Here is a 9371-nt window from a genome sequence, read left to right as displayed (position 1 = left end):
GACTTCCGTTAAGTAATAACCATAGCTAGATGTGGAAAGCACGTGGTTATGACTAGGGCCTGGGTTTATTTCAGTTATTTGAGGAAAACACACACATCACCAAATTAAGGTGAAACATATTGACGTTTGAAAGATTAACCTTTGTAAAACCATGTCAGTATGAGCCACGATAAATGCTATTCGAAGACTGAAATATTGGAATGGTTGTAGCATGGTTATGGGTATGGACAGCATATAGGAAATGTGAATTACACGGAATGGTTAGGGGAAGAGTAGGAAAATGATCTAAAACAAGTAAAAAGCTAACTCATAGGGACTGCTTTGGGAAAAAGAATCAATCATCCGGATATTTACATCTATGACATCTAGCTTAGGAGACTACGGGGTCCGCTTCACCCAGTGACCATTATGCACAAGCAAATGCTCTACTAAGGAACCGTGCCAGGCCTCTTTGCACGTCCTTGTTCCTGAGACTATAGATGAAAGGGTTCAGCATGGGTGTGACCACAGTGAACATCACTGATGCAATAGCGCTTTCCTGGGAGGACAGAGTCACAGCAGAACTGAGGTAGACCCCAAGGCTTGTCCCATAGTATAAAGACACCACAGAAACGTGAGATCCACAGGTGGAAAATGCCTTATACTTGCCCCGAGCAGAAGATATTTTCAGTAAAGAAGACACAATCTTAGAATAAGAAAAGAGAATCCCAGTGAAGGGAAACATACTTAGCAGGGCAGTTGCTATATACAAAAAGATGTTATTGAGGAGGGTATCAGAACAGGCCAGTTTGATCATCAGAGCCAGATCACAAAAGAAATGTGGGATTTCAGTGCCTATACAGAAATGCAGCCGGTTCATCAGGAGAATATGAAGCAAGGAGACCCAAAATATGATGACCCAAGATATGAGAACTGAGAAGCCACAAAGCCGGGGATTCATGATAACTGTGTAGTGCAAGGGGTGACAGATAGCTACAAACCTGTCATAGGCCATCACAGTCAGGAGAAAATTGTCCAGGCCAGCAAAAATCATGAAGAAATACACCTGAGTGAGGCATCCCATGTAAGAGATGCCTTTGCTCCGTGTCTGGATGTTCACCAGCATCTTTGGGACAGTGGTGGTGATGAAACAGATGTCAACCAAGGACAGGTTGGAGAGGAAGAAGTACATGGGGGTGTGCAGGTGGGGATCTGAGCTGATGGCCAGGATGATGAGCACATTCCCAAGTACAGTGACCAGGTACATAGCCAGAAAGAGTCCAAAGAAGAGCGACTGAAGTTCAGGATTTTGTGAGAGGCCAAGCAGGAAGAACTGGGAGAATTTTGTTTGGTTTTCTGATTCCATGTAGCTGGTGGGTGAGATGGTGAGGAAAATAAAAACAATATTAATTGAATATCAACTGCCACTTCTGCTGGTCATCATCTTTATAATTTTACCACCTGTATTTTATTATAGAGTCCTTCTAGTAACAATGTACCTCTTCAGTCTAGGTATTTCATTTACATTTCAAATGTGTATTGTTATTCAAACGCATGAATTTAGCAGAAGTGCCTCTGTATCTAGCTTCAATTCACGGGGGTTATTTGAATCTGCACATAAACCAAATTGTACTTGGATAGGACCCTTCCAAGATACTTGGATATATATTATGTGAATTTCCAAGTATTTTCTTTCCCTCAAAGTCTGCAAACCTCCTTCATTCTGGTACCTCTATTCATGATTAAATGTATTCTGAACAGAACGTGCACGCTTTAAAATTTGACCTTCCTATTGATGTGACTCTTGGTGACTTAATTTTTTTTTCATTTAAACTATTGGTCTATTGCCATTGCTTTCTTGGAGATGTTTAGAAACTCCTGGGTGAACAGGATTATCTCAATTCATAAAAGCTATGCTTATCTATCCATTTTATGACCATTCTTTTTTATATATAATGCTCACAAATACAGTGTAAAGCTGTGATTTTAAAGTAGATAGTGTCTGGAATTTCAAAAAGGTAAATAGTGCTTGTAATATAAGTTTGGCGCTACTACCTCACTACAGTGTGATTTGAAAAATTTATTAGGGTTTCTTTAACCGAGGATACCTTAGTTCTATAATGAGAAGGATAACTTATCTATAGAATGAGAGTGGTAAGTGAATTAAATGAGATGCTGCATGTGCTTTTTAAAGTGTGTTGCTTGTGGCATGTAGTGGACATTTGATCATTCTGAGATATTATCTTTTTCATTACAATAAATCTCTTTCATGGCTATTATTTATGATTATCCCTATTAACCTAGAGCAGCCATCAAGAACCCATGTTAGTCCAATATCCCTCTTTTAATACTGTTTTAAAAAATTAGTAGCAGGGGCTAATCAATGACAATATTAATGGAATATCTTTATGCTCAGGGAGAATGCCGATAAGACTATCAAAAAATAACAAGGAGGTTTCTGTGGGTTGGGGGCTTGCACTAAATCATAGCTCCAATTAAAGAACAATTAATTCTTACCTCATGACCTTGTTTGATAGAATAAGAGTTCCTAGAGGGACAGTGGAGGTGGCTAGAAAGGGGGAGCCGATCTCAAGGAGTTCAAGAAGGAAAAGAATGTTGTACACTGGTGCCTATGAGGGCTGGATAGGGCAGAGGCTGTACACTGGTACATATGAGGGCTGGAGGCACAGGGTACCCAGGGCGGACGATCCCTTCAGGACCAAGGGTGTGAGGGGCGATGCTGGGAGAGTGGAGGGCGAGTGGGTTGGAAAGGGGGAACCGATTACAAGGATCCACGTGTGACCTCCTTCCTGGGAGAGGGACGGCAGGGAAGGGGGGAGGGAGACTCCGGATAGGGAAAGATATGACAAAATAACGATGTATAAATTACCAAGGGCACATGAGGAAGGGGGCAGCGGGGAGGGAGGGGAAAAAAGAGGACCTGATGCAAAGGGCTTAAGTGGAGAGCAAATGCTTTGAGAATGATTGGGGCAGGGAATATATGGATGTGCTTTATACAATTGATGTATGTATATGTATGGATTGTGATAAGAGTTGTATGAGTCCCTAATAAAATGTAAAAGAAGAAAAGAGGAGAAAAAAAAGAAAATGATTAGGGCAAAGAATGTACAGATGTGCTTTATACAATTGATGTATGTATATGTATGGACTGTGATAAGAGTTGTATGAGCCCCTAATAAATTGTTTAAAAAATTGATTATGGTAGCAAGAAGTGTACAATACTGCTTGGTGTGATTGAACTATGGGAATGATATGATATCTATATTATCTCCCAATACAATGGTTTTGAAAAATAAAGAAGAGGAAGATGCTATGATAAGAAATAATATATATAATGTGATGGATGGATTGGATTTAAAACAGCAAAATCCTCTTTAAGGCAAATTTTACTAAGGAAAACTAAAAGTCGAACTTAAGGCTTGAAAAATAAATCTCTGCAATTTCAATAAAAGAAAAATAGTATTTTCTGTACTTGAAAGTATTATTCATTTTAGAGAAAATGTGCTTTACACCGTTGCCTATAAAAAGTGTTCTTCGTGCTCTCAGCTTCACTCTTACTGTTGTTCACTATGTTTACTATCAGGCAAATAAGCTTAGGTAAATAAAACTAACAGATCACCTTAGAAAATTAAGCAATTAAAGTGAAAATAATTGATGTTTGCAATGTGTCTTCCTTTGGTTTATGATCAATTTTAAAGCTACATCTGTATAGAATTTCTGTATAAAAATGTGTTTCTTTTTTATGAGTTTATGGCTATGAAAACACCAGCTATTTTGTTAGAGCTGTCTGTTTTTATAAGTATCACAACTTTCTTTATGCAGAAACACCCTGATTATGAGTGGTTATTGACAGTAACTACACAATTAAACCCGTTTGTATGGGGAAAACAATTAATTAAAGAGATAAAAAATATCATTAAAGATATACATTTTAGGCTAGGGAGATGAGTCAAATGGCTTCTCTAAAATTGGATTATGTGGGCTAAGAGAAGAAGAACATGTAATTTCCCATCAGTGGGAGAAAGCACAGGACAAGCATAATAGCTTAGAGAACAGAAGAAAATTGCCTTGTGGGGCAGTGAACTTGGCAATGGAAGGGATCTGAGGGGCCAGTAAGATGGAGAGACTAGGAGTAAGAAAGGCCAGACTTCTAAGGCCCACAGAGCATCTGAGTGTTGTTTCTTTTATGTTTACTTGTGAGTCACAGATTGTGACTTTGTTGGCCAACATTATTTTCACCTAGTGTAGAATGGTTCTTTTAAAACAACAGCCAACATGATAATGTGCATTCAAACACTAACATCAAAAAAACAAAACATTTTTTTAAAAGCAAAATAAACTCACCACCATTCAGTCAATGCTGACTCAGAGCGACCCTCCTGTGGTTTTCTGAGACGGTAACTGTATATGTGAGTGCAAAGCCCAGACTCTCCCACAGAGATGTCGGCGGTTTCAAACTGCCCTCCGTGCAGATGGCAGCTTAACTCGGAACCACTACACCATCAACATTAACACATTGGTGTTAAATTCATGAATAAGTCACATCCATCATTTTTCTTATATATTAGTAAACTAAAGAGTGTGAGTATTACTAGTACGTTGGCTGGCTATTAAAGAGACATTTAGAAGTGAAGAACTTTTCATTTGGACCAGAAACGGGGAATCTAAAACCCAATCACATTAGAAACAAAACAGACAATACCTTCTACATAATAGATGTTCACCATGTAGGTTATGGATAAATGACTGGATGCAGAATATCTACCAGAAATCTGCAGTTTGTAGAAGAGAGTGGAGGCATGGCGTTTGGAGAGAGAAGTGAGATAAAATGTCAAAATGGGTTGAATTAGAATTTTTCTGGAAAACCACACATTGAAGAAATAGTCACTTCTAGCTCTTCTCGGAGAGAGGCTCTAGATTTCAGAAAGACTAAAAAGAAACAGAATGGATTTTAGAAAACACTATGTATTTGAAACTAAAGGACTTTCCAAGTAGAGACATGACCTTCAAAAACAAATATGGGAATTGTCAGTCTCCTTACCAGAGAGTTGAGACCCAGCTCACCCTTTCCCTTTTTCTTCCACAAGCCTGGAAACAGACACACTAACTCTTTCTCGTGGTCTCCATGAAGCTGTTGCTCTGCTCCATGCTCTTTCTTTGGGAATCCCAATTTGGTTTTGACCTAGGCTTGGGTCAAATGTTTACAGGGAGAAGGACAAGGAGGACATTTTTAAAGTTTTCCAAGTCTCAGGGGGGGTTAATCTCAGAACTCTTCATTAGATAAATTGTCATTTTTTTTCACTCTCTAAACAGTTCTGCTCCCTTAGGTACAAAGAAGATAAAATGGAAAACGTTCTGCCAATTTTCTTTCTCTGTAAGATGTTATGGAAAGGGGATAGGATGAGAATAGTTTATTTTATTCTAGGAGGAATTCTTGTATCTTTTGGATTAGGTTAACAAAAAAAGCTACCCCCTAAGGAACGTTATCTTCTACAGAGAGCCAAAACTAGAAATCATCACTCATAGAGTGAAATTTAACCCTGTGATGTGTGTTTATGAATATTTGGAGATTTTATGGACCACTTGTTGTTCTCAGGTTATGAAGGCAAAGAAGTCCTGTTTGGATAAATAGAAACGTACCAATAATTTTAACACTGTTAGAGAACTAATAAGTCAAAGTCTGAAAATTATATTTTGACATACACAGAGTGAGATGGAAATCTTTGTTCGTTTTCATATGGGCTTCATTTATTTTTTGTTTCACTAAAACACAAAATAAACTGAACCAACCAACCAATCATCCTCACACCCACATAAAAAATTCACTGGCATCAAGTCAATCCCAACTCATAGAGACCCTATTGAATAGAAACCCTGTCAAAATGGGTTTTCAAGGTTGTTGATCTGTAGTAACAGAAAGGCTCTTTTTTTCCCACACAGAGCAACTACTGGATTTAAGAGGTGGGCTTTACAGTTTGCAGCCGAATGCATAAGCCACGACATCACACGGGATCCTGCATCTCTAATCAAATAATTCAGGGGTCACATAATCTGAGTGGGATAGTTGAAGGGTGAGTGAACACTGAGGAAATGTAGGTGGTAGATAGATACTAATAGTTCCAGCTTGCTAGGAGAGAAAATTAGAGATAAAACATACCCGAATGTGAATATGGAATATAGGACAGCTTTTTAAGTGAATTATATGGGAGAATAATTAAATTAAGAGGGAATCCATATATACTGCAACATTTAAATACATAGCTAGTTACACCTGCATAATTTTCAGGATTTAGAATTCACTGATGGAGCCCAAGTGGCAGGAGGGATGAGACTGGTTGGTGGTTAAAACACAATAGCTACTCTATGGGATAGAAAGACCTGGTAGTTGGATTCTGAAAATATTATAGCCTTCTATAATCTTTTAAAAAATCATTTTAATGGGGGCTCTTACAGCTTTTATCACAATCCGTACATCCATCCATTGTGTCAAGCACATTTGTACATATGTTGCCATCATTATTTTCAAAATATTTTCTTTCTCCTTCAGTCCTTCATTTTCCCTCTCTCTTCCCTGCCCTTCCTCCACTTGAACCATTGATTATTTATAAATTATTGTATTTTCATGTTTTACACCGACCCCTCACTCCCTTCATACACATTTCTGTTGTTCATCCCCCTGGATAAGGATTATATGTCGATTATTGTGATTGGTTCCCCCATAACCTCCTGGTATTGCTACTCTCATTATTGGTCCTGAGGGCTTTATCTGTCCTGGATTTCCTGTGTTGCAAGCTCTTATTGTACCAGTATACATGCTCTGTTCTGCCAGATTTGTAAGGTAGAATTGGGGTCATGGTAGTGGGGGGTGTGTGTGGGACATTAAAGAACTAGAGGAAAGTTGTGTGTTCCATCTGTGCTATACTACACCCTGATTGGCTTGTCTCTTCTTTGTGACCCTTCTGTGAGGGAGTGTCCAATTGTGTACAGAAGGACTTTGGATCTCCAATCCGCCATCTCCCTCATTCATATCGATATGATTTTTTCTTCTGGGTATTTGATGCCTGATACCTGATCCCGTTGTCACTTCATGATCACACAGGCTGGTGTGCTTCTTCCATGTGAGCTTTGTTGCTTCTGAGCTATATGGCCGCTTGTTTACCTTCAAGCCTTTAAGACCCCAGACACTAAATCTTTTGACAGCTGGGCGCCACCAACCTTCTTCACCACATTTGCTTATGCACCCATTTTTGTCTTCAGAGATCTTGTCGGGAAGCTGAGCATAAAAGAATGCAGGGTTCTTTCTTGCCTTAAGTAGAGACCCAACTTACGTCTGCTACCTTAATGCTTAAGATATAAATATATGTACATAGATCCATTTCCCTATTGTTATATATAATAATATTACATATGTACGTGTCTGTATTTAGACCTCCATAAATGCCCCTTGCCTCTTGGTTCTTTCATCTATTTCCTTTTACTTTTCTCTTGTCCCACTATCATGTTTGACCTTCATTTGGCTTTCATTAATTCCTATTGGCTACACTGCACTTGATCAGGCCCCATTAAGCATCATACACTCTACTCATTATCGAATTAAGATAACTTGTTGTTCCCTTGTCCCTGAGTTTGTTGGCTCTTCCCTTCCTTTCTTCCTGCCTCCCCCTCTCCTGTGTCCCTCTCTCCACCCCACAAACCATTGGTCCCATTGTTTTCCCCTCCAGATTTTTTATCCCCTCTATCTTATCTAGACAGGCATGCAAAAACAATAGTAAACACAAAAACAAAGCAAACAAAACAACCAAAAAAAAACCCCAAACAAAACAAAACAGAGAAGGCTAAATTTGTTCCAAATCTGTTGGTTGACCTTTTTGAGTATTTTCTGGTCGAGTTTGATGAGGTGCCATGACCTGGCCCCGAAATCTATTTTGGGGATTCCTCAGGGACTTCATTGCTGTGCTCCCTTTGCTGCTCTGTTGTACACCCTTAGTGTTGTGCCCTGTGTGGTGGGGTCAGATTGGGCACAATTCCAGAACTGTGTCTCCAGTTTTTACCGGAGTATCACTATGGATCACTGAGGGATCTCACATCTCCTGATGGGGTTGGCTACATGTTTCTCTCTGTGCATTAGCTGCTCTAAGCAGGAATATTGTTCTCAGAGTGGAACGAGGATGTGTTCCACTCTCTCTTATTCTTTCCTTCCCTCCTTATTTGCTCCTGTGTGTTCTGAGCAGACATGCCCCTCTCCCCGTCCTGTAGCTTCAGTGATGCCATCTGCAGTGTACTCTTCTAGGGGTTGGGGTTGGGGCAGGTTGCTGGGATTGAGGCTGGTCCCGGAGACGTCTCTATTGGTTCGCTGCTTCATGCGAGTATGTTGCAGTCACATCTTGGCTCGCTGGGTTGAGGTCTGGTCCATCTCTCTCTCTCCTGTGGCGATATAAACAATACCCTCCCTTTGGATGGGTTGGTGCCCTGTTCCCCCACTATCCATGTCTTGTTTGGGTTTTCTTTTTTTTCCCCTCCTTTATAGTTGGCTGTGATATGTATCCCTAGATTGGGTCTGGCCTCTGCCATAGTATCTGGACCTCACCCCAGGAATGTATGCATATAGTAGCTTTCCCCCTGTGTCCCTTTTGCATTTTAAGCTTACCTCAGCAGACTTATGTTGAAGTTGTCCTTTTGTACTTGGCTTACTTCACTTAGCATAATTTTCTCCAATTCTTTCCATGTGGCGATGTACTACATGAAAACATCACTGCTTTTTAGGGATACATAGTACTCCACTGTATGTATGTGACACAGTTTTTTAATCCCTTCGTCTGTTGATGGAAATTTAGGTTATCTCCAACTCCTTGCGACTGTGAACTGTGTCATGATGAACATTGGAGCACATATGACTGGCCGTGGTTTGATTAATGCCTCTTCTTCTGGGTAGGGGGTTGTTAGGTCGTACGGTAGCTCAAATTCCATCTGTTTTACATATCACCAAATTAATTTCCATAATGACTGTACATATCTACAGGTCTATCAACAGTGAATGAGAGTTCCTATCTTACCACAGCCCCTCCAACATTTGTTACTTTCTGATTTTTTGAGTTGCGCTTTGAGAGTCTTCAGTGGTATCTCATAGTTGTTTTAATTTGCATTTCTTTTATGTCTTATGATCAGGAATATTTTCTCTTATGCTTGTTGGCCATTCTAATTTCTGCCCTTGTAAACTTCTGATCAGGTTCTTTGCCCAAGTTCCCAATGGCCTTTTGGGTTATTTTTTTTTTCTTATTGTAAGATAGCAGAGTATTGTAGATTTTAGTAATAAGGCTTTTGTCTGATGTGTCATTGTTAAAGATGTTTTCCCAGTCTGTGGGCTTTCTTAT

The 9371-nt window shown here is 39.6% G+C and overlaps 1 protein-coding gene across 1 annotated transcript; it reads right to left on the bottom strand.

Annotated features, from left to right (window-relative positions):
• Window positions 1-406: 406 nt before the first annotated feature.
• LOC142431341 (olfactory receptor 7D4-like) lies at window positions 407-1387 on the bottom strand. The gene has a single exon (XM_075536240.1). It carries the CDS (start codon window positions 1343-1345, stop codon window positions 407-409), a length of 939 nt encoding a protein of 312 aa, XP_075392355.1. The 5' UTR covers window positions 1346-1387.
• Window positions 1388-9371: the final 7984 nt, after the last annotated feature.

This window comes from Tenrec ecaudatus, chromosome 1 (assembly GCF_050624435.1).
Source record: "Tenrec ecaudatus isolate mTenEca1 chromosome 1, mTenEca1.hap1, whole genome shotgun sequence".
Taxonomy (NCBI): Eukaryota; Metazoa; Chordata; class Mammalia; order Afrosoricida; family Tenrecidae; genus Tenrec; species Tenrec ecaudatus.
The sequence above is the reverse complement of the archived record's forward strand: the minus strand, read 5'-3'. Positions and strand labels throughout refer to the sequence as shown.

Coding starts and splice junctions, on each gene's coding strand:
- LOC142431341 (XM_075536240.1), bottom strand. CDS start 1,345: ATGGAATCAGAAAACCAAACAAAATTCTCCCAGTTCTTCCTGCTTGGC.